This window comes from Haliotis cracherodii, unplaced genomic scaffold (genome assembly GCF_022045235.1).
Source record: "Haliotis cracherodii isolate W230 unplaced genomic scaffold, xgHalCrac1.p SCAF_27, whole genome shotgun sequence".
NCBI lineage: Eukaryota > Metazoa > Mollusca > Gastropoda > Lepetellida > Haliotidae > Haliotis > Haliotis cracherodii.
In genome coordinates this window covers 4,200,375-4,221,615 of record NW_027266283.1, presented here as the reverse complement: position 1 = coordinate 4,221,615, position 21,241 = coordinate 4,200,375, and the positions used below count along the sequence as shown (strand labels likewise).

The 21,241-nt window shown below is 42.5% G+C and overlaps 1 protein-coding gene across 1 annotated transcript in view; it reads right to left on the bottom strand.

Moving 5' to 3' along the window:
* LOC139473208 (autotransporter adhesin BpaC-like) overlaps positions 1-17,972 on the bottom strand; it is a 47,399-nt gene extending 29,427 nt beyond the window's left edge. The window contains exon 1 of the mRNA XM_071255729.1: positions 17,796-17,972. Within this exon, the coding sequence (XP_071111830.1) occupies positions 17,796-17,859 (64 nt within the window). The 5' untranslated portion in view covers positions 17,860-17,972. The remainder of the gene's footprint in view (positions 1-17,795) is intronic.
* Between the last annotated feature and the right edge of the window lie 3,269 nt (positions 17,973-21,241).

Here is a 21,241-nt window from a genome sequence, read left to right as displayed (position 1 = left end):
GTTTCAAGGAGACAGAACTTTGTGTACACATTAAATGAAATATAATTTGCGTTACGCTACAATTCGCGGTGACGTCACTCTCTTCTCATTCAACTTTGATTGGACGACAACCTGTTTTGTGTTGAAAGTCGTGAACAGACTGACGAATAGTAAATTTACATATACGCACATATGTATAGCAACGCATGTTTAAAATTACTTACGTTAGTAAATGTTGTGCATGTGAACGGGGTATAAGTCAGCTCTATCAGACCCTATCCGTGACAACCCCAGCCACAGCATCCTGTGGGACTACATCCATGCCCTCGCCACAAATCTCAAACACTACAAAATCAGAAAACTTCAAGAAGCCATCAACATCACTAGACTCCAACCGTCAATCAACCGTGACCAAGGCTATTACATACCCCCGGCTTACCATCAACTCATCAAAGACCCCAATCAGTCATAATCCTTTTGTTTCTGTTACTGGCTTCACTCCTTTGTATATATTTCTTCGCCGTTCAATATGTTAAACCCTTTTTTGTGCACATCACAGGCTTCCCCGCCTCGGTGCAACTACATCTGATATCTGCTGTGTTGTATAAACACTGCCTCCTACCTGCCAACCATACTCTGTACATCAGTTGCTTGATAACGGCGTTAGAACATACAGCGAAACGTCGCTCCTATTTGTAATAAAGAAGTTGTTCATACATAAATCTTCTCCTTACATAAAGTATATGAGGAAACCATTTCCAGATATGACCTCTGTGAATGATACTCAAGATGAATATCAATTATATATATATATATATATATATTTGTCGACCCCCCCAAAAAACAAAAACAAACAAAAACAAAAACAACAACAACCAAAAACAACAACAACAAATATTTCACCTCGAATCTATTATATACTGTAAATCTTGAAATTAATGCGTCTACTCAATGTCAATGCGACACCCCCCCCACAAACCCACCCAACCCCCCTCTTCCCCCAACCCCCATCCCCCCCCACACACCCGTTTTAGGGTCAGTCAGGTAGCCTAGTGGGTAAAGCATTCGCTCATCACGCCGAAGACCCGAGTTCGATTCCCCACATGGGTACAATGTATGAAGCCCATTTCTGGTGTCCCCCGGCGTGATATTGCTGGGATATTGCTAAAAGCGGCGTAAAATCAAACTCACTCAGTCACACACTACCTTTTCAAATACATACTGCTGATATCATAATACATAATACAATGTACATCAGATTGCTTCGCTGTTGTCTTTACCATTGCAAGATGTTGTGGCGGACTGGCTCTATGTGTTTATATAATCCAAATAGGTAGCGTTGTTAGTATGACTGCCAGGGGATACCTCATGCGGCATCGAACGGCTCAACATTGCATGACAGCAGGACTCTCTCCACTTTCAAGTATGTAGACAATAAGTGTTTTGTATCGCAACAGACTGTTATAAGAAGCCTTAATTAGCTGTAGAGGTGAAAAGAAACCGTTCGGTAACGGTGCTACGAATACCTTTCAACAGCCACATGGTACGAATCGAATCATGACAATTCAGGGACAATGTGTTACGGCTACGTGAATTACTGTATTTTTGGGTTGTTTACAGAACTGTTAAAAACAACGTTTGCGCATCGATTGTGAAACTTTGCTCAAAGTGACATTATGCTGTGGTCGCTAACCTTGTTGTCTGACACTGTCCATTAAGGATTAAGGACTGACTGAGTTTGGCTTTACGCCGCTTTTAGCAATATTCCAGCAATATCACGGCGGGGGACCCCAGAAATGGGCTTCACACATTGTACCCATGTCGGGAATCGAACCTGGGTCTTCGGCGTGACGAGCTAACGCTTTAACCACTAGGCTACCCGGCCGCCCTAAGGCTTAAGGAGCTGCCATTACATTTGCAGAGTATGTGGAGTAGGGGTTGGGGGTTCCTCAAAATAGTCAAGCCCCTGTTTTGCCAAAATAAAATAATTTATGGTTCGCTTTTTAGAAAAAATGATCATGTCCTTTTCCTTCAGACAAATATCGGGGGGGTCGGGTAGCCTAGTAGTTAAAGCGTTCGCTCGTCACGCCGAAGACCCGGGTTCGATTCCCGACATGGGTACAATGTGTGAAGCCCATTTCTGGTGTCCCACGCCGTGATATTGCTGGAATATTGCTAAAAGCGGCGTAAAATCATACTCACTCACTCACTCAGACAAGTATCCAAAAATACAATTCTTTATATGTATCTATGTATTGAGCTCAGATAAAGAACTCACGACAGACAGACATACAGACTGGAGCAAAGAGTCTGTGTGTTGGGGAAAGAACGACGATAGGCGGGCTTGACAGGTGCCATCGATTTAGACGTGTTTTGACGCGTTTTGTTTGTGAACAAGATTTATTTAAAAAAAACTTCGATAAGTGAGTGGTACAAATTCACAGCAGGGGCTTGGGTCCGGATCACAAAATGACGATGTCTAACTCCCAAAGTACGGCTCACATTGTTTTGACTGTCTCATTATGTAGCTCAATGTATTAATTTTGCTTGTGGAGGGGGTATAGTGCTATAAGAGTATTTGCAGTGAATATTGTTGAATTCGACCTCAAACAAACTTGGCGAGATGACATCGTTACACCCCTTTCCGATTCATTCAGCGCGGACACTGATCGTGACGACAACATCGTATTGTAGAGTTGCTAATGTTTGCGTTTCAGACATATAACAGCCGTTGTTTAGTCCTATTTTGTGCGAGGTCTATTACCATGTTCAACAGAAGCCCAAAGGACCATTTCCATAATCAATAAAAACATTGTTCAGCTGTATTGTTAGAGCAAGACAGCGGAATACTCAATCAATCTGTTCTCTGAACCTGACAACCTTTGTTTGTTTGTTTGTTTGTTGTTTAACGCCGCGCTCAGCTGTCTGACAAACATGCTCTGTAAAGCATCGACTCTGGTCCAGACAATCCCGTGATTGATGTCATGAACATCGACCCACGCAACTGGGATACGATGACATGCAATTATCAAGTCACCGAGCCTGATCACCCCATCTCGGTAATCGCTGCTCACGACAAGCATGGAATGCTGAAGATCAATTCTAGGCCTGTCGTCACGGGTCCGTCAACCTCTGGTTCTAAATGCTTTCTATAAATTTCTATATATTGAACGTACGTGAGACTTGGATGCTTTTGGATAGAATTACTCTTTTTCTTGCCGAGGGCTACGTTTGCTCGTAATGGGTCTGTCAACTAATACAAGTAAATGAAATGATTGATTAATATTTTCGAGATAATCCCATACGAGCATTGTGCAATTCATAACCCCGACTCCCTAGTGAGTGAGGATCGCATGCGAAAAGCTGCGGACAAAAACGTGTCACGCATCACACATCTGTTACATACACAGTGTTTTCTCAGTTTCAAAATATACTCAACAGCAAAAGTTCCTGTGACACCAATATTTTAGTGTATTTTTCAAACAATTTAAGTTTGGTTTTCAGTATTGTAGTACATGTATGGAATCAAGTCATAAAAACGCAACTGCTACAGAAAAGCATGCATTCCTTGCAAAAGTTGACTTTTATGCAAGCCCCATGCTTTTTACTACCCAAAACTGGGTATAAAACATGTGCGGGATTCCATATGCATTGTTTAGCATCGTGCTGACAACAACCACTCAGAAAAACAACAAAATTACGCAATTATTCAACATTACGAAATGCCACGCCTGTCCAAAAATAAGCGTCTGCGATCCATTGGTATGCTTGAAGTAGGTCAACGTGATGTTGCAAGACAATTTAACGTCCACAGAAACATCATTTGGTGTTCATGGCAACGTTGGCAACAGACGAATGCAGTCAGAGACCATACTCGGAGTGGCAGGCCACGCGTAACCAATAATCGACAAGACAACTGGATTCGAACAACACACCTACGAAATCGATTCCAGCCAGCAACAGTGACTACAAGGAGCATCTCTGGCCTTCGATGAATATCGACACAAACCGTACGTCGCCGCCTCAGATGTGCAGGGATTGTCGCCAGAAGACCCGCCAGACGTCCCATTTTGACAGGAAACCACCGTCAAGCACGTCTACAGTGGTGCAGACAGCGTCTACGCTAGACTGCCATGCAGTGGGGACAAGTTCTATTCACTGACGAGTCTTGTTTTCACCTCAGCCACAGCCATGTACTGATTCGAGTGTACCGACGTCGAGGTGAACGTTACGTCAATCATTGTGTCATGGAAGAAGATCGGTCCGGGGGCGGCAGCGTTATGGTATGGGATGGGATTGCAGCAAGACAGAGGACCCGTTTGATAGTGGTAGAGGGAAATCTCAATAGACAGCGCTCCTGCGACGAGATCATCGGCCAATTAAACCATTTGAACACTTACAGGAGTCTTTATCTGTTGCAAACCGAAACTGTTTCAGATTTGGTAAAAAACATAACTTTGCATTAAATTCAATGTCACAGGAACTTTTGTTGTTCAGTATATATTCAACCACCTGTCTTACTGAATTTATATACCAATGTCTAGCACTGTAGTAAAAAAGATAACTGAGCTACTAAACATTAAAAAAGTAACAACCAACATCAACACCACCACACCACTACCCTTCACACACACACACACACACACACACACACACACACACACACCTCCACCCTCCCCCTCCCCCAACCCCAACCCCCAACCCCTCCACCTAAGGTTCGCGTACATTACATTACCTGCGATTGACTTCTTCAAAAAAGGAATACTTGAGACGTTGTGAAGCATATGATTCGCAAATAGCTAAATACATACTTGTAGAAAACTATGTTTTATCGATTCACTGACTTGCAAACATTTGTGCATATCGGTTGACTCAATTATATATTTGTGCACACTGAGGTTGGATATCTCTGACATGACATGATGAGACGAATCCAATGTAACCAACGTGCACGTGAGATCTGTTTATTGTGAGCGATGTATACTCACACGCAAAAGAAACGCAAGTCGAGTATGCAGTATACATGTTATTTATTTTCAACAGTAAAGACAAGAAATACTAATAGGGCAAAATTGACAAAAAATTGACTGAAGACAGTTTAATGGATTAAAAGCCAGATGACATAATTGTTTGTTTTTCAAATGTTAAGGGCTTACACAGTTCGGGTCAATACCCAAAATGTCAGTCTATACCTGGTGGGACCACCATTAGCATATTGGTCACTGCCACACATCTCCTGTACATTGAGTGGATCAGACGATTTGTGAAGGCTCTAGGGACCCCCCTGCACACATCCAGAGCAGCTGTGCGTAGTTCATCGGCAGTTGGACGGACTGGGCGCACATTGTGCAGACGCCTTTGAACCTCATCCTCCAAGGGTTCGATGGGGTTCAGATCAGGGCTGAGGGCTGGCAACGGTAGAACACGGATGTTGTGTTGTTGCAGAAAGGTCATGGTAGCTCTGGCAACATGGGGACGAGCATTGTCCTGCTGGAAAATGTGTTGTTGATGTTGTGCAGAAAATGGAACAACGTGGGGTCTGATCACTTGGTCGATATACCGCTGAGCAGTGACTCCGTGTCCCCAACCTTGACGAACATTCAGAAAGCACATGGGTCCAAGTCTCGCATTAAGTCCAATCCCTGCCCATATCAGGACGCCAGGTCCACCCCATGGATCCCGTTCAACAACATTTCTGTCAGCGAAACGATCCCCCTGACGCCGCCAAATTCTGACTCTTCCGTCTGCATGGGAGACACAAAAGCGACTTTCATCAGAGAAGATGACACGCCTCCACTCACGATGACGCCAGTTGCGATGACCCTGTACCCACTGAAGTCGTGCTTGTCGATGCCATGGTTGGAGAACAGGACGTCGTGCTGGTCGGCGACATCTGAGGTTGTTGGAACGGAGACGTCGGATCACCGTTTCCCGGCTAATGTGTCGATTATGTGTTCCTATGGTCTGTAGAGCACTTTCACTTGCAGTTAGGAACGGATGTCGCTGGTGTTGACGGGTAATCTGCCGATCTTGTCGAGGTGTGGTGACCCTAGGACGACCGCTCAGAGGAAGGTCATCTGTGGCCTGTGTAGCATTGTATCGATACAGGAGACGGTAAATTGGGCAACATCTCTCCAGCTTCCAAACGTCCGCTAGTCTGGTTTCTCTGAATTTGAGTTAGGCGTGGCATTGTTGACCAAGGAGTGGTAGGTTCAAGAATCGGCCACAGTTTTATACCCACTACAGTTCGTGACAGTTCGTGCATTTTCGATTTCGCGAGAAATGGGTGCACGATACCCACATATTCATTGAAATGGTGCGTTTTGGCGATTCGTTTTTTATGTTACGTTTTTACTCGAGGCGTCCAAAATGCAACCAAAAATATTGATAACACCATCAGGCTTCACTTCATGCTAAAACTCGTATCAATTTATGGTTCTGTGTTTGTTACCTATTTCCTTAAAACCTCTTGCGTTTCTTTTGCGTGTGTGAATACGATCTGGAAGATAGACACGAAGAAAGAGTTTGCAACAAAACACTAACTTGAACGTCGCGGAAATTGATTTTCCACTTTGCTCAAGCAGCGTGTCGCGAGGCTTTGTGCATAATTCATGTGACTTATACCGACAGTAGTTCATCCAGGTCAGCAATAGGAGGTGGTTCCAATACCGGATACTTTCCGAATGGTTGTGAATCATCTGATCCCCCTTTGATGTTATTCATAGTGGTACTTATGCTTTTAATGTGAGAGAACTATCACCTTTTATTTATAACTGTCAATATCTACATTTTGTTATGAATGATGTGACGTGAGTGGGCGAGGGCGTGAGTGAGGCAGGGAAGGGGGGGTGGGGGGGGGGGTGAGAGAGAGAGGGAGGGGGAAGAAGAGGGTGAGGGAGAGGATGTGGATGGGGTAGAGGGAGGGGTAGTGGGTAAGGGAGAGGGGGGTATAGGATGGGGTAGTGGGTGCTATAGTGGCTGAGGGAGAGGGTGGGGTAGAGGGGGGTAGTGGGTGAGGGAGAGGGGGTATAGGATGGGGTAGTGGGTGCTATAGTGGCTGAGGGAGAGGGTGGGGTAGAGGGGGGTAGTGGGTGAGGGAGAGGGGGGGGGGGGTATCGACGCAGAGGGGAACGTTTGGCTCCGGCGTGTATTCGAGAGGTCCATCCATTCGACGGGGGGGGGGGGGGGTTGTCATGGTGTGGGGCGGATCAGAAGATCAGAAGACTGATTTGGTGATTGTACCGGGCAACCTGAACGCTGTGCAGTACAGAGACCAAGTGTTGCAGCCAGTTGTGCTTCCGTTCTTACAAAACCAACAGCTGACGTCATCGATGAGGCGGCGTATCACAGCATGCATTGAGGCAGCTGGAGGTCATACACGCTATTGAAGGCAACTGTGTCGACAATGAACTTGTAGTGTGTCTGACAATTTTTTGGTGACATTTCAGACAACTTTTGAAAAAAAAAATTCGTACCCCACCATTGTTTTTACCTTGAGCTTACATTACCTGTGCTTGCACAATTTCATTCAAACTGTGTTTGATCAAACATTTGTTACTCCTCCCCAGATTATATTATAATGCACAACAAAACCTCTACTTGTTATTTTTTTATCGATCATGGAACTCGACCTATATTTTTGCCGCCCAGTTTACATGTTTTTTCGAATGGCAAGTATCAATATTGTGAATATACATTGCATGAAGCGAGCCCTTGTGAGCCGAGTACGTGTACACGGTATTTTGTTTATGCATGATGCGGGATATTTGTTAACCCCAAACACAAAAGCGTTATAACCTCTTTATCATAATTATAATGTTGTTCTTAATTTCTATGATCACATACGCTTCCTAAACAGTTTTCTGCCCAAAAGGTTTCCTGGAATGTGTGATCAGTTTATTGCGTCAAAAGGTCAGTGCTTAGTCAGTGGGACATTGGCAACAGCGCCAAATGTGAGACTGTGACAATGTAATGGGCGTCAAATGTGAACCTGTGACATTGTATTGAGCGCCAAATGTGAAAGTGTGCCACTATAATGAGCGCCAAATGTGAAACTGTGACAATGTAATGAGCGTCAAATGTGAAACTGTGACAATGTAATGGGCGTCACATGTGAACCTGTGACATTGTATTGAGCGCCAAATGTGAAAGTGTGCCACTATAATGAGCGCCAAATGTGAAACTGTGACAATGTAATGAGCGTCAAATGTGAAACTGTGACAATGTAATGGGCGTCAAATGTGAAACTGTGACAATGTAATGAGCGCCAAATGTGAAACTGTGACAATGTAATGGGCGTTAAATGTGAAACCGTGACATGGTTATGAGCGCCAAATGTGAAACTGTGACAATGCAATGAACGCCAAATGTGAAACTGTGACATTGTAATAGGCTTCAAATGTGAAACTGTGACACTGTAATGGGCGCCAATGTGAAACTGTGACATTGTAATAAGTGCCATGTCCTAAACTGAGACATAGTTTCATTAGAAAAATGTCTGGTTCTGCAACTCTAGCTGAAGAAATATATGGTCTCAATAAAAAAATCCCTGCTACCGCTACCTAAAAATAGTCAAGCATGTAACATTTAAACCTATTACAGACCCATAAGGGAACTAACTATCAGGGTAGTTCAAACCTTATATATAGAAATATACATACACAGAGCGTGTATTCTATCCACGGGTGTGATACTATTCCGACGTGACTTTACCGGTTTAATCGATGCCTGTTGGGTACCTAGACACATTCTCGCCATGCCCTATATACTATATGTTATGGAAAACTAGATTGAACATTGTCGCGTTTTGGCATTGTTGTTCTTTGTTGAAAACATGAAATGCGAGAATGTGAGAATTGGTCAAAATGTGGCGCTGCCTCATTATTGTGATTTCGCACCTTGGTTCCATTATGGCCGTTTTTGATTGGTTTTGTAAAGTCGACAACGCGACAATATCCCTCTAGGATCCCAATATACAGTCTACATACAATTGTCTCTTCTTGAAAACATCTTGGACAAAAGTGTCTCATTAGGCGTAGCTATGGTAGCGACCTACCTCCTTCAGTGTGGTCAATATGAACGGACAGTATACCTCCATATATCTAACGATCGGAACTGGGTCTCTATAGACGTAGGTATTCATTAAAACAGGTTCTGACACCTGAATAACATTACCATTAATGATAAAAGGAAGCCTTTGTCTTCACAGTAGACATTCTTATGAAAGCCAAAATGAACTCAGATTCTTCATGAATTATGTATCATCTAAAAAAAAAACACACGATGAAGGCGATAAGAAGACAAATATTCATGGCAGAAGATGATTAAACAGTTTTAAAAGGTCGTGAGATTTGTAGTGTGTACTTAGCGACCAAAACGTTGAGCAATACTGCCGGGTAACTTAAAACTGGATTTGACCCCAAAATGACAAACGTTATCAAAACATTACTTGGCTGAAAACAGTCGCTGAAACACTGCAAACGTAAGGTCCAAAACACAACTCCAGTAAACTACGGTTATAACGAACTCAAAGGGACTACTAATTTTAGTTCGTTATAACCGTAGTTCGTCATAAGTACATATACAGCATGACAACAGCAAGTAGTCGGGACCAAAAAGTAAGTTCGTTATATCCATCAGTTCGTTATAAGCGTGTTCCCCGTATCAAATACATCACCGTCGAATAACCATCTCTTGTTTGTTTCGTTTTAGCTACCAATAAACATGGATGTACACTTTCTTCTGGCTATGAAAATTCAACATTGATATCCCAATGGAGTACAATTACATGTAAATTCGATCACGTGAAATCAAGATTTGGAGGTCTGATAAGGTGAAAGGGTTTTTTTGCCGTGAAGATATTATAAAACTAGCTTAAAGTATCAATGCATTAAATTAAATATAGTTAGCTTCGTTTTTTTTAAATATTAGGTATTGAACTGGATACGGCTTCCAAACATTCCCATTTCCATCTAAAAACATGAATGGTTGTTGCAAAAGGGGACCTTTGGAGTGAGTAAGTATTTTGTGTCTGGAAAGTACCAACTAATGTCAGGTTTATGTCCCGAGTGAAATAATTCTCAGTTTGCACGAGGTTTACCAGAAAATTACTTCACGAGAGACATAAACTTGATATCAGTTTGAAGCGAGTTCAATATTCTATTTATTATCAGGGGGCACGGGTGGCCCAGTCGTTTAAGGCGCCGTGATTCGCTGTGCAGAGTTGCGTCTCTTGGGCACACCAGACTCCTATGATTGTGGGTTCGAACCCCGGTTCGACCCGATTATGTTTCTAGGTTTGTCAGCACCATACCCGTGCTCGTGGGTTTCACCGAAGTGGTAAAACCATCACTTCGGGCTTTCCTCCCACATTAAGCTGATACGCCGTGATATAACTGGCATACTGTTAAAAGCGGCGTTAAACCCAACTCACTCACTCACTCACTATTTATTATCACAGGCGTAATATCAGAGGAAGCAGCAAAACAAAAAGTTTTAGTATCGCCTGTGTATCAACTAAGCGAAAGGTCAAGGTTACAACGTTACAACATCGCGGAAGTCACTGATATCATGGCACAGTAAAAAATGTCCCCGTTCATTTTTTATCCAAAACAGTTGAAGGACAAAATGTTATGTTTGCCAAACGGAAAGGACGTATAAGTGTGTTGTCAAAGCAGGCCTTATCATAAATCGCTAATTTAAAGTTAAATTGATCGTAATTTTTCGTTACTTTCGTCCTATGAAATAATGCCAAGTCCTGTCAGTAATGATAAGATACATGGATCAACAAGTCCTTATCACAATTCTAATTGTAATAAAGAAGTTATCCGTCAATATCAATAAATGTTGTCGTATCCTTTCTTTGTACTCCGACTTCTAAATGCTTCTAGACAAGAGTGAGTGAGTGAATATGGTTTTACGCCGCTTTTAGCAATTATTCCAGCAATATCACGGCGGGGGACACCAGAAATGGGCTTCACACATTGTACCCATGTCGGGAATCGAACCCGGGTCTTCGGCGTGACGAGCGAACGCTTCAACCACTAGGCTACCCGACCGCCCCCTTTTAGACAAGACAAATGTGTAGCGCCAGCGCAGCATACCCAGGGAACCAGGCCGGTAAATACACAGCAGGGTTTGACTTGTCACATTCAGTTTAGAGTCCAACACAGTCAAAGTGTTTAAATTGTTTCAAGTGTAAACCGTCGGGAATCTTTCACGGACAGTCTCAATGGATACCTCCTGGTCGTTCATTCGTCTGATTTCGCCGTTTTGAAATCACGCTCTAAATGTCTTACGTTGCTACCCTTGTTTTCTGATCGGAGTGTTCTGGTCAGACTGTAGTTTTCCGACCGGTCGGGTAGATGTCTTTGTGCGTCTTCATATAACATTTGTAATCGAATAAAGATAATTACTTGTTTCTATAGGAACCAGGAAAGTTCTAGCTGCACTGGCGTGATGTGCTCATATTTCTTAGACTGGGTGGCGATCTTTATTGGAAAGGTTGCGTCCCGGATTACAAGACGGTGTCGGGGACGTTGTCGTACGTCTACGCTGGCTGGTTAAGTCAGTACGAAGTGCAACCTCTACACGAACATACTTCTTTTTGTAATAATTTAAGGCTGACGTTAAGAGGTTAAAGATTACTTTTATATATTGATAATATGTAGATAGTATGCGACGTGTCACTGAAGATTGCTTGTAAACATCTTGAGTGTGAGTGAGTGAGTTTGTGAGTGAGTTTGGTTTTACGCTGCTCTTAGCAATATTCCAGCAATATCACGGCGGGGGACATCAGAAATGGGCTTCACACATTGTACCCATGTCGGGAATCGAACCCGGGTCTTCGGCGTGACGAGCGAACGCTTAAACAACTAGGCTACCCGATCGCCCCTATAAACATCTTGAGGCATGGGCTTATTGAATGTTTCAATAAATCCAGCGAAACGTCACCAAACAAAGTGTTGAACTTACATGATAATAATACGAGAACACAATTAATACTTACAAGTTATTACCATTTCCTTCATAGATTTGTGTCAATTTAAAAATCATTGATGCGTGACGTCGTTTACGGATTTGGACATAGTGAAGGAACAGGGTGTACCTAGCTACTGACGTGGTGACGTAAGAAGGACATTAGTAACACACCCTTGAACTTCGTGTAGTGCGAATGTCTCAGCTGTCTGAATAATTCCGAATACAATTGTTTTCATTGACAACAACCGCCTCCGTGGTCTAGTGGTAGAGCGTCCGTTCGGAGAGCGGAAGGTCCGGAGTTCGATCCCCGGCCGCGTCATACCAAAAGACGTTAAAATATGGTACTTGTTGTTACCCTGTCTGGTGTTAAACTGAGGCATGGTATCTCAGTGAGGTAGCACTATACATCGGCATCAGTCCAGTACAAGCAGCCACACACACATGTGCATGCACGTCGCTATATAAGTGCAGTAATCTTGGACGCGACGTTAAACCCAATTTCACCTCATCTCATTGACAACAAAGATGAGATGAGGTCACGAGCTGAAAATCTCAAAAATCAAAGTGACGCTGGAACAAACTCTGCAGCATAATGTACTCTGACTTGTTCTACAGTGGCGATAGCTTGGTTCTCCAAATGATTCCTGATTGATAAAGGTGTAAGACTCTACATCGAAACGCCGCAATATGCAACAAACCAGAGTGAGTGAGTATGATTTTACGCCGCTTTTAGCAATATTCCAGCAATGTCACGGCGGGGGACACCAGAAATGGGCTTCTCACATTGTATCCATATCGGGAATCGAACCCGGGTCTTTGGCGTGACGAGCGAACACTTAAACAACAAGGCTACCCGACCGCCCCCGCAACAAACAAGAAGTTTTTATCCATAAAGTGTTTCGTTTTTCCACTTATTTGGCACTTATTTGCCATCTTTTAGAATGCCAATTAAACAGTTTGTTTTAAAAACCTACGAGATGTGCATGGTTGACATACTGAACTTTTGTAACCCGAAATTTTGAAATTTTGTGAAAAATATTATTTGTTCAGAAAATGGTGAAGAGAATTGATTTGAAAGAAAAAGCCCCACCCACCCGAAATATGAGAAATGAAGATCAATTGCACATATATGTTCCTAATGTCATACTATTTCACATTCTACCCTGACCGAGTATTTCATTCGGATTGGTCGGCGGTATGAAACGGTTTTGACGATAACAGCATCACCGCGAACCAACTTCTTTATCAACCCGACCGGTAGACATGCCGATCATATTATCACTGTCTCGCACTTGAAGTCCGTTGAATCCCGGCACTTAATGGATAAGGGTTATGTTGATGAAGAGAGTTTAACATTTTGCGTTATATTGCGTCACGCACACCACATCTCAAAGCTTTGTCTTCTTTCTGTAGAACATTATGACGTCATATTAGCAATATGAACTTTGTAATTAAACATTGCAATGTGACTTAATTATCTATAGGTAGGGCCGTTTGAATACTGCTGACTATCGCTATTTATTCCTTGAATCATGAATGCATTGGTATATATTGTCACAGTATAATGGATGTTAACGTGTACTTACTGTTTTCGAGTTGGATGTTTCGAACAGCTTTTAGAAACCTATGCATTGAAAACACAGAAGGTTTATCATCGAAAGCCCACACAGATTCTTACTCTTAATGTGTTTTGTTCCTCCAGACTGTTAACATACTCCGTTAAGTCGCATTAACGAACTGAATGCCTCATCTCGATCGAGTGACTGTCTTTGAAAATTCTTTGTCGTTGTCTTTATAGTCTCAATAATTTAAAGAACGGGCTCATTCTTATAACTCATCAGTCTGCACTTAGCCCCACTGAAACAACTATAAGTATATCATTTATGTATTTACTTCCATTTACCCCCCCCCCCCCCCCCCCCCCCAAAGGCCGACAATGGTCAATTATGAGTCCTGATATACATGCAAAGTTGACGTGCAGAAACAGTGGAATAATGTAGCCTATGAGTAAACGTTGACCAGTAATATACTCCTCAGGTTTCACTCAAACAATGGTTATTGTATCCTTCCCCGTTCCAGGAACACCTGTCGTAATCACTGATTTTCTGTAGTCCATTCATATCATTGTCACTACTATGTTGCCTTTCACGGCCATTGGAATCTGTTTCGGCGGATAATGGAGACATGTGGATAATGAAACTGTGGCTAATGCGTAACCGTGGGATGTTTGTTTGTTTGTTTATTGTTTAACGTCACACTCAGCAATATTCAAGTTATATGACGAAGGTCTGTAGATAATCGAGTCTGGACCAGACAACCCAGTGACCTCATCGTAAAGCCACAGCTACGGAGGCTGCAGGACGCATCCCTGGTTTGAGGAGGATATCGGACCAGAGCATCAATCTACGCAATTGGGATACCATGACATGCATCAACCAAGTCAGCGAGCCTGACCACCCGATCCCGTTAATCGCCTCTTACGACAAACATAGCCGCCTTATATGGCAAGCATGGGTTGCTGAAGACCTTTTCTACCCCGGATCTTCACGGGTTCCGTGGGATTAAACTATGGCAGATCGAAACCTTGGAGGGGTCGATCTGTTTCGCCTGTCTAATCCTCATCGACACATCCTGCTCGAGGTCGTCCACGACAGCACTCGGAATGCCAAGCTGACTAACAGTGTAATGATAACACATATATAGTAATGAACAACAATGGACAGACAAAGAGACAATGGCGTTGCTCTGGACATGGGACATATGGGCGTCATGAACCGACACAGCTCAGAGGATGATCAATCAAGACACTAAATGTCATACTATAAATAGCAGTAATTAACGGTAAGTGATATGGTAGGCCAGGTTGGTTGACAGTCAATATACAATGAAATGTTTGTGAGGATTTACAACGGGGATTAGTATCTTATGAATAATGGAAACGCAGAGGTAGTATGTAGTTCATTGAACCTGACCACACAAAAAATCCGGTATATGAATTGGAAATATGTTATTGGAAAATGTTGGTGGCCTGATATTCGACAAACGATGTGTCAAAACGAAGCCATTGTCTATTTGCAATGTCTTAAACACTTGTTCAAAAATGTCATGAAGGAAAACAGTAAAGCAAAATGTACGTGCAAGTTATGGCATTCGTACTCGTGGTAGTAGCTATAAAAAGGTAAGCATGAGCCAATAATTTGTCATTCAATTGTCAACATTTTTCAAGTTCGAAAATGCGGAGGCTTAGCGCCGCCGATCGGAATATCGCCATAGGACGTATCCAAAGCGGGGAATCGCAGTCTTCTGTTGCACGCCACTTTAACGCCCACCACAGCACCATTTCCTGCCTTTGTGACCGATACACAAAGTTCAATTACACTGCAGACCGTCCGAGAACCGGCCAACCAAAAGTTACAACCCCTGCACAGGATCGCGAAATTCGACTGTTTCACCTACATCATCGCAATGCCACAGCTACGGAGACTACACGACGCATCCCTGGTTTGAGGAGGATATCGGACTAGACTATCAGGAACCATCTTCGCGATTCTTCAACCTCACCTTCTTCCAATCATTGACCGGCAGAGGGAGCTGTTTCAACAGGACAACGCTCCACCGCACACAGCTCGTGTCACGGTAGACTACCGTCATAATGCCAACATCAACGGCTTGCCCTGGTCGTCCAGATCTCCAGATCTCAACCCAATTGAACACCTCTGGGATGAACTCGATCGTCGTGTACGTAAACGTCAGAACATGCCGCAGACACTCCCACAACTGACCAACGCTTTACAAGCAGAATGGCGCAGAATTCCGCAGGACAGAATTCGTACACTTATCCAGTCAGTGCCGAGGAGATGCAGAGCCGTGATTGCTGCCCGGGGCGGTTACACGGATACTCGTGGCCTTATATGACATGACAATGGACAGTTTTCAATGCCTTTGTACAACGACAACATGTGACTACCGAGCTCCAAAATTTCATATTTGTATCAATGATATTAGATGAAATATATCGACTTTATTAGGTACAATAAATTTAGATATATAAAGATATATAAACAATAATATTTTTAGTTATGGTGTCTTTAGTTGCAATATACGGTGTAATATCAGTAATACCTAATATGATACCGTATACGGCAAGTTTACACTATTTGGTCTCTTTACTGGACATGCCATGTCAAAATGAAAACTTGACACAAGCGGTATAAACGATAGGACCAGTACATATGTTTCCGATACAACGCTTTAATATAAACACAATCGTGAACAATGGAATATGTAATGCACTAAATACGAACGTTTAAACAAAGATTATAGCTAAAATGGAGAGAGTTATCACAAATATGCCCGCATGTTATCAGAAATCTTGAGGCCACTGTAACTTGATAGCAGTCCGATGTTCCCTAACGAGGGGCAACTATCTTTTCTATTGCTATGTAACGTCATTGGTGTCACGTTTCTTGTTTGTGACGTCATCTTATATTATGTTCTATGACGTTGCCACTTGTACTTCAGTGACCTTTTTTTCTTTCTTTAAAACATCATGTCTTTGTACATCACATTTGATGACATTAAAACACAAAATAGTGTCGAATAACGAATTTCTGTACCAGAATTGTCATATGAAATAACTGAGGTGGGTGTTGGAATATCCAAAATGGCTGTAACTGACGGTATACGGTCTCACATTAGATCAGTAACAACCATCTTGGATTGTTGCTGTGGGTATACGGGCTCATATGGGGTTAGTAGTTATGCTCCCTGATTGGTCAATCTCACTATGAGGCATAATGAATGAGCTTCATGAATACTAAAATGTTTGTTTGATAAACACTATAATGTGAAAAACATTTCGTACGACAATACATTGTTCGCGTCGTAATAAACTTCCTACTCTCTGAACTGCGTCGTAATCGTGAAATGCATATTTTGAATCCTTTAGGCAACTAATCACAAAAGGATCACAATTACACATTGTTTCAGCTTATTACAATAGGACATGAATTCTGAATACTGGCTCAATAGTTGCACCAGTCTTGCTGACGCCTCTACACTTTGCACAACGTAATCTAGAAACGTAGTTATCACGACACAAGTTTGAAAAAACCGTCCCTGAAACATAATCAAATATAAGAAATATGTCTGTGTGATATTACCTAACTATTTTGTGAAAATTATTGGCATGAGCTAGATTTGAACTTCGATCCGCAGTCACAAAATCCCCAAACGTATTTACCTTATAGAAGCATCAGTGTTTTATGAGGAAGATGATACAGTGACTGCAGACTGTTAATAGTTTTAAGGGATCGTAGCTTCCACGGCAATGGTATCAGAAGCTAGCAAAGATAAATTTGACCTCGGATTTAAGAAAAACAATAAATACATGTCGCGCTGAACATGCTTGATGTCCTCAAAAGAAATATGATGTTGGTCCGTCAAACACATTAAATTGTTAAAACATTGTAAACGCACAGTAGGATATAGATAGTCCTTACAGCCACTTCATAAGCTGCAGATAGAAGCAATTAAAAGTAATAGTTGGGGGGCGCTATTGCTATATATTATACCACGAGGCCAAATGTTCATTCAACTATTCTGAATATGTTAACGACATGGATGAATTATAACACGAGAAAGATAATATTGCTTATTAAGTTATACATTTGAATTTGGTTAATAATGAAACTACAACTAACCATATCTTACGAACATGTCTCGATAAAATCTATTCACCCCAAGACGATGTTACTATATGACAAATACCAATAATGTTTCCTATTTAAGCTGAACATGTGTCAAAGATACAGGAGAGAAAAGAGAGACGTTGTTACCTTCCACTGTCCCGACAACCACCAGAAACAGTATTGTAAAGAGTCCATAGAGAAATCCCGACATCTTGTGACAAGCAGTAATGGTTGCTCCAGCACTGCTTCCTGTCCTACAGATGTATCGACAAAGACAGGTCTGTCCTTACCGTCCACGCATCTCTAGGCACACTCACAAGCCCTCTCTGAAACACACTCGCACAATAGAACAGGAAGATCCAGTCCGGGACCCAGCACCACGACGTCGATAAACGTCACGACGGTTTACATGTGAAAGGCCTTGACGCTGGGGAGATATTGACTGCATTTCGATGCTTCTGCGAATATTGATTGCTGTCTGTTCTTGATGTTAGCAACAGGGCCGGTTGGCAATGAATACTTCTTAAGGTTTACATTGGGTTTTTGCAATAAACAATGGATTAAAAATAGAACTGTATTTACAAAATGAATCAACTCAAATTATTTTATGAATTCCCTGAAACTGTTTTAATAAGCCATGGATTGACAGTGCTTGAAAGCATATGGATTTAGTCTATATTGTTAAATGCAAAATATTTCCGGACGAAAGCTTAGATTCATCTTAATTTCACCTCCGCATTAAGAGCACAGGATGTCGGTATCTATGTCGGGAATTTTGTAATTGAATCCCGTTTTGTGTTTTTTATACAGCGTCGTCACTCTCTAAATTATGTTTTTTTTAAAATCCTGTAGTCCTCCTGTATCCTCCATAACATCGCTCTTCCAGGCGTCATCTCTGATTTGAGCGATATTAAATCCATAAATGACCATCTGTCATTTTGGCCTTGCAATTATGGAACTTACGTCAAAAGGAAGTCAACAGTTTCGTATGGGCAAGCCACTTACGATAAAGGGAGACAATTTGAGGGGTAGTAACTCTTGTATGACAATAGTTCCGTCAAAGTGTTATGTTCACAAATATCACTTTTCTCGACTTCGGAAACTTCGGCGTAAGCAAGCACCCACACACTGAACATGTATTGTGTTTGTGTAGCTCTTGGGCGTAGTGTTCTATTTGACACTTTAAACCTCGAACAATACATGTGTATTGTTGACTGTGCAGATGACGAAGTAAAACTTGTATTATAGAGGATACGAGCCTTGACAGCTGGTCTCAGTTCATATCTTCTGTATACGAGACATAAGCTCCTGGAACCTGCGATCAATGTTATCTATCTGTAGACAATCAAGAAATGTAAATATTCATTCAGGGGCGCTCGGGTAGCCTAGTGGTTAAAGCGTTTGCTCGTCACGCCGAAGACCCGGGTTCGATTCCGGACATAGGTACAATGCGTAAAGCCCGTTTCTGGTGTCCCCCTCCCCCCCCTCCCCCCGCCGTGATATTACTGGACTATTGCTATAAGCGGCGTAAAACCAAACTCACTAACTCACTGACTCACATTCATTCATTCAGGGGCGGTCGGGTAGCCTAGTTGTTGAAGCGTTCGCTCGTCACGCCGAAGACCCGGGTTGCATTCCCGACATGGGTACAATGTGTGAAGCCCATTTCTGGTGTCCCCCGCCGTGATATTGCCGGAATATTGCTAAAAGCGGCGTATAACCAAACTCACTAACTCATTCATTCATTCAGGGGCGGTCGGGTAGCCTAGTGGTTAAAGCGTTCGCTCGTCACGCCGAGGACCCGGGTTGGATTCCCGACATGGGTACAATGTGTGAAGCCCATTTCTGGTGTCCCCCGCGTGATATTGCCGGAATATAGCTAAAAGCGGCGTAAAACCAAACTCATTCTTTCATTCATTCATGTATTGTATATGTGTAGCTCCTGGACGTAGTGTTCAACTATATCTCTCTGGTCGACACAGGCTGCTTGCTCCTCACTATCCTAGTTGTAAAAACTCATGAACATTTCGAGGCGTCGTACGATACAGACTGTAGTTTGTGATCTTACTTTATATGCCACGGAAAACGTAAAGGAAAATCGCCATTCCTTGAAGGGGGCACGGGTGGCCCAGTCGTCTAAGGCGCAGCGATTCGCTGTGCAGAGTTGCGTCCCTTGGGCACGTCAGAAACCTATGATTGTGGGTTCGAATCCCGGTTCGCCCCGAATATGTTTCTATGTTTGTCAGCACCATACCCGTGCTCGTGGGCTCCATCGAAGTGGTAAACGTCTGAAACCTGCATCACTTCGGGCTTTCCTCCCACATTAAGCTGATACGCCGTGGTATGACTGAAATTCTTTTAAAAGCGGCGTTATACCAAACTCACTCACTCAGACGTATCCATGTCAACAAACCTGATCTTGTGATTCTCGTCCTTTTTGATAAATCCAATGAAATCATTTATATCATTTTCTGTCCCGTTTGACAGTAATGTGATTGATAAGATTCAGGAAAAACATGGCAAATATGCTTTGCAGACCTCACTTTCGAAATGTCACGCTTGCATCCCGAATAACAAGTTGTCCGTTTCCCCATTGTTCTTGGTTTGGTACCTCCCAGTTTATTGAGATTGAGAGAGTATCCAGGTTTGCTACCAGGAATACAGCCCTTCTGACAATTTTGGTAATGCAGAAGGCTGCAGTGTTGGGGAGTCTTCACATTCTCCGAAAAGTTCTCGGTGGGTTCGACCAGGCAGCGCATTTTGGGTGAAGTCCCATTCGCTGTCTGTGCTGCTTGTAGAGGGGGCACGGGCCCTGGGTTGATGATGAGCCTAACCAGCCTGACCGTGCCACGATCACCCACACCCTCTTTGGTGCATTCTAATTTGATGAAGTTTGCATCTGCAAGTGTGACAGGTAAGTGTATATGTAGCGTGTATATGTGTAATGTACAAGTGTAGATGTAGCGTGTATGTATAAGTGTGATATACAAGTGTAGATGGAGCGTGTATGTATGTGTGATATACAAGTGTAAATGTAGCGAGTATGTATAAGTGTGATATACTAGTGTAGATGTAGCGTGTATATGTGTAATGTACAAGTGTAGATGTAGCGTTCATTTGTAAGTGTGATATACAAGTGTAGATGTGGCATGCATGTATAAGTGTGATATACAAGTGTAGATGGAGCGTGTATGTATAAGTGTGATATACAAGTGTAGATGTAGCTTGTATGTATGTGTGATATACAAGTGTAGATGTAGCGAGTATGTATAAGTGTGATATACTAGTGTAGATGTAGCGAGTATGTATAAGTGTGATATACTAGTGTAGATGTAGCGTGTATGTATAAGTGTGATATACAAGTGTAGATGTAGCGTGTATGTATAAGTGTGATATACTAGTGTAGATGGAGCGTGTACGTATAAGTGTGATATACAAGTGTAGATGTGGCATGCATGTATAAGTGTGATATACAAGTGTAGATGGAGCGTGTATGTATAAGTGTGATATACTAGTGTAGATGTAGCGTGTATGTATAAGTGTGATATACTAGTGTAGGTGGAGCGTGTATGTATAAGTGTGATATACAAGTG